The sequence below is a fragment of the Anser anser genome, assembly GCF_964211835.1.
Source record: "Anser anser genome assembly, chromosome: 11".
NCBI classification, from domain to species: domain Eukaryota; kingdom Metazoa; phylum Chordata; class Aves; order Anseriformes; family Anatidae; genus Anser; species Anser anser.
In genome coordinates, this window is record NC_139732.1 from 14,519,790 (window position 1) to 14,538,813 (window position 19,024).

The 19,024-nt window shown below is 37.4% G+C and overlaps 1 protein-coding gene across 2 annotated transcripts; it reads right to left on the reverse strand.

Annotated features, from left to right (window-relative positions):
* Positions 1-1,320: 1,320 nt before the first annotated feature.
* On the reverse strand, positions 1,321-18,280 carry UBA2 (ubiquitin like modifier activating enzyme 2). 2 transcript variants are annotated; one of them, XM_083794701.1, is made up of 17 exons: positions 17,993-18,280; positions 14,533-14,616; positions 14,204-14,274; positions 12,981-13,045; positions 12,378-12,478; positions 12,096-12,217; positions 11,439-11,506; positions 8,882-9,003; positions 7,936-8,035; positions 7,231-7,391; positions 6,196-6,289; positions 5,984-6,096; positions 5,356-5,511; positions 4,660-4,756; positions 4,446-4,551; positions 3,602-3,738; positions 1,321-2,418 (listed from the first exon to the last, which is right to left on the reverse strand). In XM_083794701.1, exons 1-17 carry the CDS (start codon positions 18,134-18,136, stop codon positions 2,240-2,242), a joined length of 1,920 nt encoding a protein of 639 aa, XP_083650827.1. In that variant the 5' UTR covers positions 18,137-18,280; the 3' UTR covers positions 1,321-2,239. The 2 variants fall into 2 exon arrangements, with proteins under 2 accessions (XP_083650827.1, XP_083650828.1); XM_083794702.1 differs by lacking the exon at positions 17,993-18,280 and adding an exon at positions 17,519-17,801.
* Between the last annotated feature and the right edge of the window lie 744 nt (positions 18,281-19,024).

Below are 19,024 nucleotides of genomic sequence, written 5' to 3' on the forward strand. Positions count from 1 at the left end.
CACTGTCCTGCAATGGTACCCCCCATCCAATATACAAGCATCCCAAATACTTTAATTATCTGAATATTGTCAAATTATGCTGTAACACTAGTAACTTAAGGAATACAAGCCAGTGAGACTGAATAAAACTCCTCACACCTTTCTCTTTTTCAACCCCACATCTGTTGGTCTCATACGTTATTGTAGAAATCTGCTTCATTTCAGATCATATAACACTCAACTTCTAAGTCGAGTCAAACTCGAGTCAAACTAATGTGATAGTTACCAGTATTACAGCTTTTGCTGTTAAATTAATCAAAAAGAGTTTGAAAGCTAAAGTACTGTATACAGATCTGTGGAAGCAAGGAAATTTCTCGGGTAGTGAGATGAGATCACATTCTTAGACATATTATACGTGCCAGTAGCTTAGATAGAGCTTTGCCGTGTCATAATGAGAATCTCATCCTACTACACACATAACAAGTCATCTGACAACTTATTTAATAAACCATTTTTTTTATTTTTAGTAGAGCTTAAAGTGAAAATGTCAGCCTTAATTATTGTAAAATGTCATCAGACATTAAATTCTAATGCTTTGTTTACAGTGAGAACTATAAAATCTTCCCATTACAATGTTGAAAATTGTTTCTCTAACTCCTCTTATTTACATCTTTACCTCTCAGTCTTCACTGATGCTGGCCAAGAAGCAACTAACTCAAAAAGATTTAGTTTCATAGTAGAGTATTGTGTCTCCAAACAAGCCATTGCATACGACTATTACTACCTAAAAAAAGAGATAAAACATTAATTGTATTATAGAGTCATAGTTTTGTATCACATTGACAATCTAACACTGATGAAAACCTGGCCTTTTACTAGATGGAATCAGATGCAGGAACCAAAACTTAGAAAAGGTGCTGGTTTTGTTTTTTACATTCTCTTTCTATATGATTAACATTGTTTAAAATTTGTCCAGTTTGCAAACTGCACCAGAATAAATCTTGTCTGCTTAATTTCTCGACTCTGTGAGGCTATCACTGACTACTTAATTATGAATGGAAGCAGTTCCTGTTCATTAACACAAAGTTGAAACGTAATTTCAGTGCAGTGACAGAAATGACAGATTAATGCATTCTAAGAATCAACACTGATAGTATTGAGAGCTACCAAAGTAATTAAATAAATGCAGTAGGCTTTGAGATACTGTTCCTAAACATTACACTTTTGCCCTAAGCACAAAATGTAACATTCAAAAGACCAGTGCTTTTCTCTTTTTGAAGGCATGAGGTGCTGAAAGCATGTGTGTGGTGGTGCAAATGTTCCAACTGAAGAGGCCAATAATTGATTGTCCAAGAAAAAAAACATTCACAAAAGTTTTATTAAAAAAATTCCCCTTTCACCTCAAACAAGTGAAGCTTAAGTTCTGTACTACTAGGTTATGTTTAGAAAAATGAAAATAGTACAGTAATTTTGAAGGCTATACATTGTAAAATCCCATAAATCAGCATAAACTCGGACTGTGCAAGCAAATATAGCAAGTATTTCAGATGTCATTTATTTGGTCCATCAGATGTACAGTATAGTAGTAGTATCTGAGTTTACAAAACATCAAATATAAATAACCTGAAACTGTAACAATACACAAAAAATTTGCTTCTTACATTGACATACCAGGCAGTACGAGCTGAAAAATTGGAGTAAATTAACAGTTTTACAGTAATGTACATAGTGCCAGTTGAAGTTTAAGAACACTGTTAAAACATGGCACTAATTTGTTTTAGTGAATTTTCTCCTTGTTCAGGATGTGAAAGATGTTTAGGACTGGACTAAAAATACCTTTCTTCAAGCAAAAATAAAAAATTTAGTTACTTAAATCTGGGCATCGAATGATGACCCTCTACTAAAACGGAGTACAATTTTTGTCCTATTGAATTATACCTAAAAGGTATTTACACAAAAATAACATGGTTTTTTCATGACTGTTTAAGCAAATACTTATCTGCAAGTATTTATAAACTATGTTTCTACTACATTTAATATATGGAATTCAATATGGAAAAACTTCTAAAAGAGTCTATTGAGATGACAGCTTTATCATCAAGAGAAACAGACGACAAATTATTCAAGCCAGTGGTTTGGTATTCCCTTGGAACGAAAGCCTTAGAATTAGTCTAGTTCTGGACATTTTTCACATCCCAAAATAATATGCTGTTACTGCATTACATTATCTCAATCATTTTGTCAAGGGGCATTTGCATGTTCAGTCTAACGCTATAATTTCATCTTGCTCCTCTGTCTGCTCCATACGCACTCTCTTTGTACTGATGCACTCTTTGTCTTCTAGTTTTCTCTTGCGGCTTTTATCTTCCATATCATCAACATTGCTTGAATGGCCTTCATCTTCAGAATCGATAATCAACAAATCATCTTGATCTGGAGCTGCAAAATACATGTTTTTAATTCCAATGGGTACTGTAAGGATCATCTACCCTCAAACCAAACTGCATACAAGATACCTCTAAGACAACAAATATATCTTCAAGCATTCTTTATCCATACTTTCTTATTTAATTGCAATAATATTTTCAATTTCTCTGAAAACAGTCTAAAACACGCTTTTCACATGGTCATTTCCTTTTCATTAGAGGTATGGAAAACATTGCAGTAACTCTGAAGTATTCCCATATTTTTGGGGAATTCTTACATCAGCTAACGCTAATGCATTAGCACATCTTTTTTTTGCATGTACAGAATAGAAGAGTTGCATGCTACCTGCAGGAGTCCTTGAGAAAAGAACCCTTAAAAACACAGTAAGCACATTTAATCTCTCCTGAAACAAGTAAGAGGCAAGTGGAAATGACTACATACTTCTATATGTATCTTAAATAGGACCATATGACAAGCAAATGAACATCATCCAAAAACTCAAGACAGAATTACAGATATTTAACTTTATCTGTCACAACAATAAAACAGTACCATGTTTCCAGTACATTAGCTTTCACCGCTTAAATATCCTGTATTTGAGTTAAGCTATTTTGGGTATATTCAAAAGAACAGCCTATATTAAGAAAATGATGGTACTTCCTCCTGGGTAGCAAATAGCCTACTGTTTTTGTATGTTTATTTGTCTTTTTGCCATCTCTTGCTCAAGAGGCAAAAAACATTTGTTTTGTAAGCAGATTAATAAAGGTGTCTTCTTAAAATAACAAAATAAAACATGATCAAAGACATCCACAAAGTAACTTTTACTCTGTACGGAGAAAGCAACGAATTTGGTTGATTCTTTTCTGTCAAGCAATAGGGTGACCATCACATAGAATGGGTCTAACTTTTTAAAGTGACTATTTAAATCACTATGCAAATAGTGTAATTAAGCTGACCACCCCCCAGGTACCTGCAAGTTAAATAGTATCATTTCAAGGTGTATGTACCAAAAATCTTTGTAACAATCTTTGCAATCTTTTTTTTTTTTTTTTTACCATTTACTATTATACGTATACACAGAGGCAACTTATGTCTTTCTTTTCATGTTAGTCAAGTTAGTCATAAAAGTGAAGTATTTTAATTAAACCGTTCTACTGAAATATTATTTTATTTAAGATTGTTTATTGTGACTTACCTGTTGATGTTGAGGGTTGCGCTCCATCATCACTACCATTGGTAATGTTCTTAGATGTTGGTTCTGATGGTTTAGGGCCAACATTTTCAGGGGTGTCACCAACAACTTCAAATTCTACGTCTTTTTCTAGGTCTTCGCTGCAGAAAAATCCATATGCTTTATAAACAACCAGGTGAAAATAAAAACATGTCTTTTTTCACAAACAAAATATGTCATTCAAATTACTAGAGCACCCTGCAATTAGGAAAAAGAAAAATGCGTTTTTTAAAAAAGGAAAAGGTGTTCAGCCCTTTATAATTTGTGCTTTGTCTATTCACAAACACTATTCCACCCAGTGTCATGCCTTCAAATGCTTAGGAAAAAAAAATATTACCTAAGCTTACTTTTCTTCCCCAATTTCACATTTCTATGCTCACTGAAATTGCAAGGTGTTAATTTCCTGTATATAACATTGATATTACTTATAAAGTTAAATAAATACACCAATTATTGACTTCTCTTTGCATTGCCATACCTGAACACAGGTAGTCTGGCAGATGATCTACCACTCCAGCAGGTTGTTTGTTTTTCAACAGCAGTATCTCACTTGTTAGCTACCCCACAAGTAAATCTAGCTTTGCACTGTATTTTGATGTTGCCTAATGACCGCATTATTCGGATAAACTCTTAGCAATTACTATTGTAATAAAATAACTATCGATTCATTAAAAAATTCCTCTTTAACCACTACATTTTAGCAACCTGATCTTTTAACTGTATTTGCTAATTTAAAATTCTTAATTGGAAATTCCCTATGGAACCTTTCTACATATATACACAAAAATATTTTTTTCAGACTCCTTACCTGTGAAGCACGTTGATTAACAGTGTATAATCCTGGAGGAAATCATCTGCTTGTAGTCGAGTGCCATTTCGAATTCCAAAGTCTGATAATTTTCTGTGGTTATTTGCTAGAAAAACAGTGAAATACTGTGGTGTATAGAGCTATTTATATAAAGATTTTCTTTCACGTTAAGAAATGAGCACTACTCATATCTAAAAAGCGTCAATACGCATACCTTCTGTTTCTCCTTCTTCCGAAGAGATAAGGATAGTTCCTTTTCCATCATCTATTTGTACATCTGGTGCTACCATAGCAAATTTTTCTTTCACTATCTGAAAGGATGAATACAATTATTTAATCTATATCTGACTTTATAATACTTATTAAATAAATAACCTTGAATTATGCTGATTTTCCTATCTTGACCCATGTTCAGGCATCTGCTAAAGCTGATACTTTATTTTTTCATTCCCATTAAAAAAAATTATCATATTTTTGCTGTCTGAAACCTTAAGATCTAGTCACAAAAAGAATGTCTATGACATCTGCGGTCTCACCTTTGCAGGGTCAGATGATAGGCTGAAACTTTTTTTTAAATACTTATCTCATAAAATGACAATTACAAATCAGTTGTTACTGTAACGTAGCTACTGAACTATTCACCTTAAATATATTTTTTTCGCTGTTAGTTATGAGTAGGCTTTAAAAGACCAAAAAAATACAAAATACAAACATTCTTTCACATATACGAACACATATAAACAAGAAGCATACTGGCTAATCTAGCTTTTCTTGTAGCTGAGAGAAATGCAGAGCAGAGCAAATGTTAACAGGTAACATTCAGTCAACATATATGGAACAAAAACCTAATTTCAATACTGTACAACATAAGTATCAAAACAAAAGCTGTAGCTAAGATTTAAAGTTTTACCTTGTCCTGGAGTGTTAACACAGTAACTTTGTGTACATTAAGTTTCACAGTCACTTCTGGCTTACTTGCACATACATAACAGTTAGGATTTGGTGGATCCAAAGCACAAGGAACCAATAGCTTCTTTTTGGGATTTGGCTGCTTGTTCAGGAAAATCTTGAAGACAGACAAGAATGAAACAAGTTATTCTGTAAGTAACAGCACTCATAAAACCTGTTTTCTTATGGATTTGTTCTCTTAGTCTCATAGGTTGTCCTGTTCTCTAATCCTCTTTGACACGCCCGGTGAACAGGAGAAAGTGAGTATTACAGCTAGTCCACAATTACACTTGTGCTGACTGACCACCTACTGCCAAACAGATCTGTAACATCAGACAGACATGTTTCAAGTGATGTCAGTCTGGTTGTCTCTCCTATCAAGCAGCCAATTTTCATGAAATCAGAAGGAACTTAATGATCCTTGAGACTTCTACTTTTCTTTCTATCATAGCTGAAGGTTCCTAGCACATTCAGAATGTACTTAAGTAGCAACGAGTGACAGTCAAACTACACACTAGTAAAAGCAGGTTAAACATAACTTGAATAAATAATGAGTAATAAGAAAGTAAAAGTATCATATTCCCACTTACCGTTCTACACTGATCTATTTTTCCTGATAAAATCTTCAAACCCTCCAGCACTATCAGACCAGCTATTACTGCATTAGTAGTAGCTATAGCTGGGATAATATTTCCTGCCATTGCTGCAAAATAAGCAAGAGTATGCAGATTTTTAACAGCAAATGAAAACTACAAATTGAGATTATTATTTAAAGAAAAACAATGTTATATTTTATTCTTACACTTAATATCAAATTTGCTCTTCATATTCATACTGAAAACATGCATCCTGAGGTTGGCAGCAGAAGTGACAAAATCCATTGCAGAAGGGTCATCCTGACAAGAAGTTAACATAAAAAGTATTTAAAAATCAAATTACACACTGGGAAAAGTTTGCAACACATGGTACAAAAAATTACTACCTTAAAAACAGATATTTTTTTTAAAAGGTCCATACAATATTCCAGTTCAAAGTTTATGTACTTCCTCTTTCAAATGGTATGTTTAGACAGAGCAGTAATACTTTAAACACGCATTTAAAAATTGTATTTAGTATTGTAGTTTAGTATATTATTATTAATTTAGTGTATTATTATTGATAAAATGCCTTGTATGTTCAAAATAATGTCTAGATACAAAACCTTACAAGGCTTTATGCTTAGTTTCAAAAACTTTTTTAAGAAAGTGTTTTTTTGTTTTGTTTTGTTTTTAATAACTGTTGTAATATCATTTTACTATTTTGTCAACACCCTGTATTTACACACTGCTTTTTCCTTATGCCAGTGACAACTGACTACAGGAAGATCACGGTCTCTGGTACTAAGGGAGACTTGATTTGCTTCGTTTTTCTCCAGCAAAACTTGTAATACACTGCACACTTACTCAGCACTAATGACTTCCAACTCAGCAGAACTCTAGCAACAAACGACTATGTCAGAGCAAGTTTTAGAGGTAGCTAGAGCAAAGGAAAAACGAACTGGCATTATTAAAATATTGTCAAAATGAAAATATTGCAACTACAACTGAGTTTGTGTGCTTTTTAAAGTTCGTGAATTGTTATTTTACATCACAATACTTAATCCTGACACTCAATGGAATATAAAACATATAAAGTATGTATACGCTTACTTATGGAGTTTATTTATGGAAAGTACTTTCAGTGATGTGTCAGCCATTTTTGTTCTTAGTAGAACTATTCTTGAGTAAAACTTAGGTAGTCCAATATTTGTTGTATGTATGTAGAATATAACTGTTTCTTACAAATTTGGTAAACTAACCTTATCCCATATAAGCTCTGCTCCATCGCCTTTCTCAGCCAGGTGAAGTCTCAGGGTTTCAACACTCTTTGAAAATAAGTGTGCATAACTCTTGACATCGAGAACCTGCTGATCTTTCAAAACCGAGGAGGACTCATTTTGTTGGTCAGATATGTTTTTCTCTTCAAGAAAAGGAAAAAAAAATAGTAAGATGAGGAATATTTAGAAATTCCACTGAAGTTCTCCCAAAGAGCTAATGATTTGCTAATTCAGAAAAAATAATTATTTTCTAAGTGAAGAACAGTGTTCTTAAACTACAGTTGCGCCAAGATTTTAAAAAAAATCCACATTTTCTACTGTAACTAATAGCTATATTATACCATATCAATAGATGTGCACAAGTTATAGCAAATGTAAATTTTCACCAGAAATCAACTTTTAGAGATAAATTCATCAGTGCATGAGAGATAAGGTCTCTGGTATTTAATTTTGTGAAATGCAAATTTTCTATGACTGATACCAAGTATCTGAAATAATTCCAAAACAGTTTTTAGAAAAAAAATATATTCTATATTGTGAAAAACTAAAAATCTCCAGGAGTCATACAGAAGCAATATGTTAAGTATCAGTACTCAACTGTGACAGGGAGAAAATGTATGTCACCGTGATGCATTAAGAAACAGGAGGTGTGACTTACAAATAGACACCATGAGGAGGAACAATTACCTTGATTTTGTACTTCAGCCCAGTCCAGAGGCACTGGAGGCTTTCTTTTCCTCCACAGCTTATCCATGGTCAGCAAATATCTAATGTCATCTTTGAAAAGCTAGAAAACGTTAAAAAAATAAAATGTAAGAGGTAAAAAAAGGTATTTTATTTTTATACCTCCTTTGACACTGAAAAATCAGCATTAGATTTCAGTTTTTGCTTTTCTCCTTGAAAATATTTAACCGAATATATAAAATCATATATTTTATATTTTCAACCCCACAGGAAAAAGAAACAACACAGATTTGAAAAACTTATTATTCCCTGTCTCCTAACATTTACTGCAGAAAACAGACAGTTCTCATTAATTCAGGGAGGGGGGGCGTAAAATAAAGAAACAGCAGTCCAAACAGTGGCTCCATGTGCCTACTGAAGCCATCTCTACAGCAATTCACATACTCTCCCCAAGATACTCTTACCTACATGCCAACTTATTTTCCAAGGAAAATTATTACTACCTATCAACATGACATTCTATACTAGTTTCCGCTAATTATCCCTTTTAGAAACTATTTAGAAAGAAAACTCCTAGAACAGTTTGTATTTTGTTATACCAGCCTCTGATTATATACATAGCATGAATGATTGCTTTCTGGTCCTCAAACTGGTTCTGTTTATGCCTACTAAAACGCCTACAGAATTCAACAGTTTACCTTCTCACATTAAAAGTAATTTGAATGATTTTTTCCCCCATACAATATGGACAAGCTGTTGAAGTTGTCCATACAGACACAGATGGAATGCCATAAAACAACAAGACCAACACAACAGCAAAATTGGTGGAAGTCATAGCATAGTTGTATGACCGATGGCTAGTATTATGTGTTCAAACTGGGTTTTGACTTGACTTTAAAGCACCTCATACACTTCAAATAAAGACATTTATTGGGGGTAAAAAAAATACCTTAGTAAAAAGCTTAACTGGATCGTATCCAGTTGATTTAGCCCACTCCTTAGTTGAAACACGTTTAATCTCACCATCTTCATTGGATGCTCGTGCTCTGGCTTCTGCTTCTGCTGGCTCCCCTATTAATGAAGTATTATCAAAATAAATTATTTTAAAAAAAAAAAAAGGAAGAAAGAAAAAAGAAAACCACATCCAAACATTTCCCTTAGTCAATAACCAAAATTATTCAGGGTCTATAAAATGGCTTTACTGTTCCCAATAAGAGCTAGATTAGACATAGTGCAACTGCTCCTGTTTGTTTCTACAACTACAGTCCACTAGCCTCACTTATTGCCACTTAATTCTTCATTGGTGGAAAAAATGAATATTGTTTCCTCTTAATTTTCTCCACATTATTTTGTGATTTCATAAATCTCTAACCATCCTCTTTTAGCAGTCTCTGTTACTGGCTGAGAAGTCTTAATCTGGTTAGAGCTTGAAGACAGCATCAGTTCCTACCTCTGGCCAGCCCTATACAGAAAAATTCCATCCATGCAGATGCTATTCAGTCTGTTTCTTTCCCAGTCACATCCAGCAATTGCTATTTTGATTACTATTAAGCAGCAGGCTGATGTTTTCAGACAACTATTAAAATCTTGACTGAATGAGGAAATCAACTCAGAGACCATAATTTTATATGTAAATTTGTGAATGTTCTGCCCTTCTCCAGTACATCACTTCATATTAATCTGCACCAAAAACTACTTAGTATTTCATTGCCTAGTCGTTCTGTATTGTGAAGCTGTCTGCTACTTTTAATGTTTAGCCATCATCTTTATTATTCTGAGTGAGTTTACTTTATCGTGTACGCTGAACAGCACTGGTTCTATCCCCAGTCTGAGAGATTCCTCTAATCAAGACTTATCTGTACCATTTACGTAGTTTATCCACTTCAGGATCTCATCCTTTTTTGCCCATAACATCTACGCTCCTTTAGGTTCCTCATAAAAGAGTGCCCCCTGCAGATTCAAAATAGAGTAAACCAGATACACTTGTCCACAGGTTTGCCAATGCCTCCCAAGCTTTGCCAGTTTGACCAGGGAGTGATGGTATCCTCCTGGCAGAAGGCCCCAGCCTCTCTCAGCTTTGTACCCACCACAACTGATGCAGCTTTCCAGGCTAGGTTAACGGTTGTACTTGATGATCTTAGAGGTCTCTTCCAACCTAAATGATTCTATGTTTGTAATCAGCATTATAGCAACTGACAATTTGCTCGCTACAGATACGAAGCCTCTCGCTAATATGCTCACTACAGCTTAACCCTTCCTCTAATTGCCCTGATATCCTTCTTCAAGTAAGCAGCATTACGTCTGCTACCTTCAAGTATTCCAGCAGTTGTTGATTAAAGTGAGTTTATATGTCACTATCTTAAGAGTTAGCTATTCATTCAGGACTTCATGTAGGAACAACCTGTTAGGTGAATGCTATCCGATAAACAGAAAATCTGAAGAATCCCAGGCAGATCTGAGCTCCCTCTCCCAAGTCCACCACTCAAAAGGATCCAAAAGGAGAAGCCGCAAAGATGTTTATTCAACTTTACAGTAACTACAGTTACTGTCCATGCAAAAATAAAGAATAGCTACAAAAACATCACTCACAATGGGCATAATTCCTATGCAGATAAATGTGGAAGTGTTTCAAGCTAGAGGAGTTCAAACATGATCTCTCTGTTTCCCAATTTGGCAATCCCTCAGCTAGGAGTGGAGAATGCAGAGTGACTACAAATATCACTCAGTTTTCAGTCCTTGGTTCAGAAGGCAAGCCTCCCAGCTGCAGGGAAGGAATTACTCCATCAAATCCAAATATACCGAAAAAAATGCTGCTCTGTGAAGATCAGTAATACCTAATTTTCACATCAAATTCACTTTTCACTTCTGTGTGCACATGGAGAAGACAGCTTGCTCCAGCGGGAACAGGAATCTCTGAATATATATAAGCGTATTCATCTAAATCATTTATCACACACCTGGATGTATTAACTGGCATTTCATGATTACCAAGCGTAATGACTGTGCTCCTCACAGCTGCTCTACCCACACTGTCTCTGAAGAGAGCTAGTGCACGACAGTGACCTATCTTAGATTGTATTAAAAGGTTTTGACGACAGCTGAAGTAATCACTTCATTAATGTTTTAGGCTGCCCACAAGGGCTACAGTTCTGACTGCTGACTACTAAAACACTGGCATTCAGAGAAGGCTTTTTTTTGCACACTGGCCACACAAAGACCTCTGGTATACACAGTGCATTGAGTTAACTAAAAAAAAAAAACACCTTGAGCCTGCTTCAAACTTTTAATAAATGGTAGTATGAGGAAACTAAAGTATGCATGGTGTACACAAATATCTGTGCCGTAAACACAACCAAAATTCATATTGTCCATGGGCACTGTAAGTGGAATCCTCCTAGAAGAATGTGGGGTTGAAATGTAACTTTACGAAATGGACAGCAGCAAGTCAATCTGTGACATAAAACATTTTAGTAACAGGGTAAGTTACCAGTTTATATCACACTTACAGGCAGCTTCAGGATCAGCTCTGTCAGGAGAGACTTCTTGATCAGCATCCTCTTCTCCAAACAACTGGCTATATTATAATATAAAACAACAATAAGACACTAGATTTTCATCATGTCTGTTTAACGACTCAAATATTTGTTATCTGACATATATCCACTTTAGAATTCTTGCTATCACACTGCCACTTCATACATTGCTTTTTCAATTGTTGTAATTTGTCACATGCAGACTGAACACTGACAATACAAGAAGTCCAATATAAAAATTAATACAGTAAAACATCTATTTGACTCATTCAATAGTTCATCTATTTCCATGATCCCTGCAACCTTTCTCTCTGTTAATACAACTGTTATGCTGAAAAATGTAACTTCCATACAAAAGCCAAGGATAAAGCATCCTCAGGCTACACTGCTCTGACAAACTTTTCTGCCAGATTTTATGTGAGATCAGAACAGCTCAGTACTAACTGATGTGCTATATTTGTATATATAAAAAAAAAAAAAAGCCAAAGAACTGGAGATTTTCACTATAATCCACGTTAATTTTCAAATGAAGTGTGTCTTTTTTATTTCTTAATCTGTAGGTTTAGAAACCTACAGAAAGAGAGTGAGTCACAGCAACTATTTAAAAAAAATAACAAAAAGACAACTTACTTAAACAAATACTTGGCCCACACAATGCAATGGATAGGTTCCGATGGCGTATTTCGGATTGTGCAGCCTGGAAAAGTCTTCTGAGTTGGTTTAGGATGACATTCATAACATTCTGTCACTCCCTGGTGAAAAGTGAAATATTTACTTGTCACGCTGCAAAGGCTACTGATAGTATATGCTATTATCAGATGAACTGTAACTTTATCTCAGAACGCCCAACACCCTGTTGTCTAAAATAGCCAATGATTTAAACTTAGTGACAAGAGTAACACAGAACCTAACCTTCTTAATAACTGTTACTTGTCCAAGGTAGCCTGCAGTGCCACTCTCTATCAGAGGAACATCAGCAGCCAGACACATCCTGTTCACATGGTTGCGGGCAGCTGCAAAGCAAGAGGTTGTAAAGAAAAATTTGAATAATTAGAAAAAAGTTTGACTTCACCAAACACAGACTAGCCTCCTATGCACACACTGACCCTGAATCTGCCTTATTTTGCTATAAAGAGCACTACGCCTTTTTCACAAAGCCAATTTTCCAATTAAAACAAAATATATTGACACTATTAAACACAGCAAACAACTGAACAAAGTTATATATGTATACACAACGCACATCAGTTCCCATAAAGCAGTGACACAGCAGCCAATGTTTACTTACAAAGCACCTGTAAAAGCACTTACTATACTTTCAAGTTTCTAGTGAAGAACAAAAATATTAGTCAAACTACAGCTGGCTTAAGAGGATGCTTGTTATTTAACTGACATTGCTTAAGTACTTATAGTACACGTTACACGTTAAGTACACTTTAACACGTTAAAGTTCTGTTCCTGGGAACAAGCAACAGTATTCTTATCTCCAATATAAAATCATAGTGAAAACTTCACCTCTGTTATCCAGAGCATTCATAACCAACGTAAACTGGCGGAAGAACTCTACGTTATAGTCAGGGCTACAGAAAAGAAAAACAATACGGCATATCAAAGTTGTTGGTTATTACACCACAACAGAAACTACATATATGGAAAAAGCACTATAAATTATACGTACTATAAATTTACTGCTAGCCTTTAACTACCCCCTTTGTCTTCTGCCCATTTTAAAGCTGCGTAAATGCATGAATTTCATGCCACTGGAAGGAAACTTTTCCAATTATTATTACTATGACCAATGGAACAGGAAGACAATGGAAAAAGTGTTTATGCTGCTCTGACCTAATGAGTAAATTGGCTGAGCTCTGATCACTGACCTTAAACACCATCAGCTGAGGGTAAAATGAACATACTGTAATTTCCACAGCTCATCAGACTGTTAATAATTCATTATAGTTATATTTTATATATAATTGAATTATATCATAATTCAATTGGTTTTGATTGTGCCTCCATACCCTTAGGAGCCAAGATGAGAGAGTTTAAAATCTTGACACTTTAGTACCCCGACACTGCATTTTTCTGACTTAAAGAAGGCAGTGGCAAAGATGACAGAGTAGCAAGGAAATAGGATTAATTGTTTTACAGTTTCAGGAGAAGGATGCAATGAGCCAACGCTTCAGTGGCTAACAGCAGTATCAGAGCTGAAACCTTAATATTACAGAACATGACTTTTTTTTTCCTTAAAAAAGGACAAATATGCATTTAAATGTGGGAAATATGGCTACTGAAAACCTACATGATCTTGTACTTTACTAATCTGTTATGGAACACAAAGACTAGATTCTAACAGTTCAGGGCATAATAATATCATATGAGCGATATAAATATTACTTGGTTATCTATATACATACAAAGAACCTTGTTTTTTTAAATCATGGACTCAACATTCACATTTGTTTTCATCTAATTATTGCTCATTAGGGCATCCTTACAGTGTAGAAATTTATGTAGTAAATGTTGCTAATAATGTGCAAATTACATATAAGCAAACAACTACAAATATCAGAGCTTAAGAAAACTCATGCAAAATTCACACTCCTCCTACTCAGGTGCATGGTAGCCTCTTATTTACAGCTATTTCTTCTCATTGCAGAAGCTTTGTAAAGTATCCTAAAGCATTTAAATAACAGTACTTGAAAATCAAGACGTAATTAGAGCTTAAAAAACAAACATACTTCATGATGCTATCATGGTAAGCTATAATATTAGCTTCTGGAGAAAACTGTAACACGCTTTCCTTGGCAACCTAGAAATAAAAACAAAACAAAACAAAAACAACACTTATTATTTCTTACATCTTTCTAAAGAGACTCAATACCTGTTGAGTATCGAGTAAATTGACTACCTAACAGATTTTAATACTTTTAAATGCAATGTTATAGACAGCCACGAGCAACCAACTAACACTTACTCTTAACAGCATAAACAAAATTGTGACGTTTCTAACAATGTCAATAAAAATAATACTGAATAAGTAAGACTTGAGCCTTGACTTTTTCCTCACCTGTGATTTCGATCTTCCAACATGTTTCTTTTGAAACAAAAACTGCCTGTTGAGATTGCTGACATCAATAGTATCCAAATCAATCTATAAACACAGAAAAGGCAACCATTTCACTTTTACAGAAATAAAAGGAACAAAATTAATAATAGATTTTGAAGCAAATGTGATAGGATCTGTAAAGTTTATGCATTGGGTCTTTTTCAGACCTGCATACAGTTATTACATCTGCACTACAGCAACTGTAAAGGCACAATGGTCCCTTATTCATTTTCAGGAATCCATTCATTTTAAATAATTATTAACAATGGAATCATCTCAAAAATTAAGAGCTTAATGACAACAAACTTTCTTCAGAAAGAGTCCTTAGTATACTGCACATAAAATTTTGAGATACGTAGGCAGAATATTTAATAGAAAGTCAATAACTGACTCTCCTGTTTACTGTTGGATGAAGACTGCAGTGAGAATTCATCAGGAGCACAGCGTACACACTCAGGAAATACTGAGGGATTTGGTCAGGCCCCACACGGGACTAGTCACCCTGAACAGAGCTCTGCACCGTGCTTCCCCAAGGTCCAGGAAAGGCTACCCAGCACACTAATTAGCACTTCTCCTTTATGTTTGAACATGGCTTTGAGCAACTGAAAGAGTAAACTGAGAGCTGCACTGTCATCTAATTCATACACCGCGGGGCAAGCTTTTACGATTGGACACCAGAACCCACTGCTTAAGTGCATATTAAAAAATTATGAAGTTCACTTAAAAAAAAAAAAATCCAGTCATGCAATCAAGATGTTTAAAAAACATACACAATTCATGAAGTACAACCTGAAAGTATGCCATGACCTTAATTCCCCTAAGAGCCATGTTTCTATTCATTAATATACTCACGTGAACATCCTAATTGCAAATGTCTTTGCTCCCCACCACAAGAATTAAGATTTATTCATTTCTTTGTTGCCACTATTTTTCCTTTATACTCACGCTAGTCTTCTCATGCCCCTAACATTTTTAAATAGCAGGGGGGAGGGAGACAACTCCTGAGCCTCAGCAGCGTTTCCCCCAGCTCCCTTGGCAATGCCGACACCCTCAGCACCGCGGCACCTTCAGCTCTGTGGCGTACAGAGAGCCAGAGCATGCAGCGGGAGGTGTAAGCACGACCTGCTGAGGGGCTTCTCATCAGCTTTTCATTTTAGGAACCAAACTCGAGTAATGAGAAAAGGTATGCACACACTTCTCATTGCATGCAAGATCCAGGTACCAAGATTAAACTTACTGTCGTCTGAAGGAAGTATTTTTAATTTAAGAATTAAAAATTAATGTACTAAGCTGCAATAGCCAAATAGTTTTATTTTAAAAAATACACAAAAGAACCTGCGGGTAATGAGCAAACTCATTCATATAAACTCATCAAAAATACAAACTCTTTCAAAAATGCATTATGAGGTACAGGGTGTTTATTACCTATAGTATCCTCATCACCAACTGCTATGGTCTTGCATCTCCTAACTAAAACAATATTTGCCTGAAAACACACTTCTACCACCTTTCCTTTCTTGTAAGGCACAGTCAGAATGCTTGCACAGTCCAAAGCCATGAAGTCTGAGAACTTGAAGTGAAACTGATTAAGTGCATAATTCTGTTAAAACATCCACTCCCCAGAAAGCCTTTATTTAGCGCTTTAACTGGAGATGATAACAAATGACTTAAGCTACAGCTGAAAACTGACCTTGAACAGTACTGCCAAGACCAAAAAAGCAAAGGAAGTTCTTCTCCAAGACAATACTTGAGACCACCAGACAACAACCAAAACTATGATTTAGCTAAGAATGATCAGAATTTGACAGTTCTTGCATTAAAACAACTTTACACTTTTGTAATTCCCATTTCTGTAAGTTAGAAGGAATATACCTCAGAAGTTCAGAGGAATACATAATTGTGTTCTTAATTTAGACTTGGCTTTTGACTAATTTAATTCTTAATGTTCTTGATTCACGAGAAGAAGGATATTGCGTTTCAACAAAGCGTACTTAATAAAGTTACATGTTTCTGGTGTTCAAAATTGTATTTGTTTTAGTATTAATGTTTTGTTAAAAAAAACTTTCAGTTTACCTACAAAAAATAAAACATTTTCACAGTTTTAGAGTTTATTGGTCTGTAATAATCAAGCAAAACTCCCAGCAATATCACGAATGCTGACAAAAACAATTTCTTCTACTGATATCAATATTCCTCTTTGCACAACGATTCTATTTTTGCTCTCACCTTGTCTTTTGCCCATCCACTCCATGTTATCAAAACGTTACTCTCTTGCATAAAACACTGCCAGTAATATTTTTAAATTAAGATGGCCCTGATCCAACATATACTTAAGTTAATGGAATCCAACCAAGTCAGACTTGAAAGACAATCCAAAAAAATCAAACTAAAATAAGGGAAACAATAAGCATGCCCCAATGAGATTTATGCTTAATGACTAACTGGAAAATCAGGAGATACTAAACTCTATTTCAATGGACTGCAGGAGCACACAAATGACACAGTAAGGTGGGTAAGTAAGGAGGAAAAAAACAACTGCAGGAATTGCAGGCTTCTGCTTTCCTTCGTAAGTTTAGTTCACTCATATAACGTTAAAATTTGATAGGCTCTCGCTGGCAGATTCAAATCAAAGGGACAGTGAGGAATTACACTTTAGCACATCATACAAATCTTTAAAAAAATATTTTGGTGGCGAGACCTGAGTTATATGAATAGCAGTGCAAACCTGTAACCGGACTCCTGCTGATACAGTTTTAGAGAAAAGCTGTTTCTAATGAGCTCTGCTCAACAAGTCTTAACGCAGAAACAAACTTCTTACAACCTGCCACTGAAGCGGCTCATGGCAAAGCACTGAAAAGTAAAAACGTATTCGACCAAACAGGCTTGTGCTCAGTTTGTCCTCCCTTGACTTCTTAACACGAAGTATGAAAACGCTTTTCAGGGTTACCGTAAGAACGCAGTAAGGGGCTGGAAAGCAGGTCATTTCATTGCCATCCCCTCGGTTCTGCCCTTCCTGCCCCCACAGATTACCATCGGGAAGCAAAAGCGAAAGCAGCAGCAGCCCGCGGGCGGCTCTCCCGGCGGGTTCGCGGGGCTGACAGCTTTACGGCCGGCTCCCCAAAACGCAGCCCCCCCCCGCGCCGCTCGCCGCCGCCAGGCCGTTACCCCCGGCACCAGCAGGGGCCGCGCTGAGGAGAGCCGAGCGGAGAGCCGAGCCCCAGCCCGGGGGCTGCCCGCGGGGGGCAAGGGGGCGCCCGCAGGCCGCGGCCCTTTGTGCCGGGCCCGGCCCCCGGCGGCGTTGGCGGGCCGCGGCAGTTCGAACGCACGCCGAGAATGCGGCGGGGCCCGGCCCCCCCTCACGCCCCTCGCGCCACACGGCGGCCCCGCGCCCCCCGCCCCTCACCACCCCCCCGGCCCGCACCACGTCGATGTTGCCGAAGCCGGTGAGCACCAGGTCCTTGAGCAGCTCGCAGCCGATGCCCCCGGCTCCCACCACCAAGAGCCGCGCCTGGGCCACGGCCTCGGCCAGCTCGCGGCCCAGCGGGCCGGACACCGGCGCGGACATGGCGGCGGGGGAACGGCGGCGGCGGGCGGGCTCGGCGGGGCTCGGCGCGGCGGGGCTCGGCGCGGCTCTCCTCAGCCGGGCCGCACTCCGCACAGCGAGCCCGGCGCGCACCAGAGCGCCGCCCGCCCGGCCCCGCAGCGCCCCCCGGCGGCGGGAGGGCCCCGGCCCGCCCCCACGGGCGGCAGCGGGCGCCGCAGCTCGGGCGGGGCCGGGCGGGGAGCCGCGGGTTCGAGACCCGCTCCCGCCGCTCGGGGCAGCCCCGGGAGGGGGGCAAAGCTCGTGTCGGGGCAGCTCCCCCAGCGCTCTCGGCCACCTGCCACGGAGGGACAAGGGCATGCCTGGCACCCCCGCGGAGCTCAGGCACTCTCTAGAACTATAGTGTAGCAGTTTTTAACCTAAGCTAACCGACTCGCCTCTGAACGCTGACATGGTAAGCCACAAGTCATCTCTAGAAATGCAGTTTTGCAAAAACATTTCATTATTGTAACTCCCTCCCCCTCTTACTTAAGTTTTTCTTAAAACTTCAGTAGATTAATTTATGCTGTGGCATTCAGCCTGTACAAAAAGCTTTAAGGACACTTACTTAAATTACTCCTCCATTAAGTCAATTAAAATACTGCAATTTAGCTTAAACCAACAGGGAGTTCACAGAAGAATTTAGACTGTTAACTAAAGCAGTGTGATCAGCTTGCAAGCACTATGCTGCAGTAACACAGCAGGTGCTGTACCATTCTGTACCCACAAGAACAGAAGTGCTAACAAAAGCTTTCACTTTCTCCATCCCAAGTAACTGTCAGAGCTCATCTAGCTCTGCAAATGTAACATCCTTCAATAGAAAAACACACAGGAAAGCTTCCTCACACGACAACTGTAGCTACAGGAAGGCCC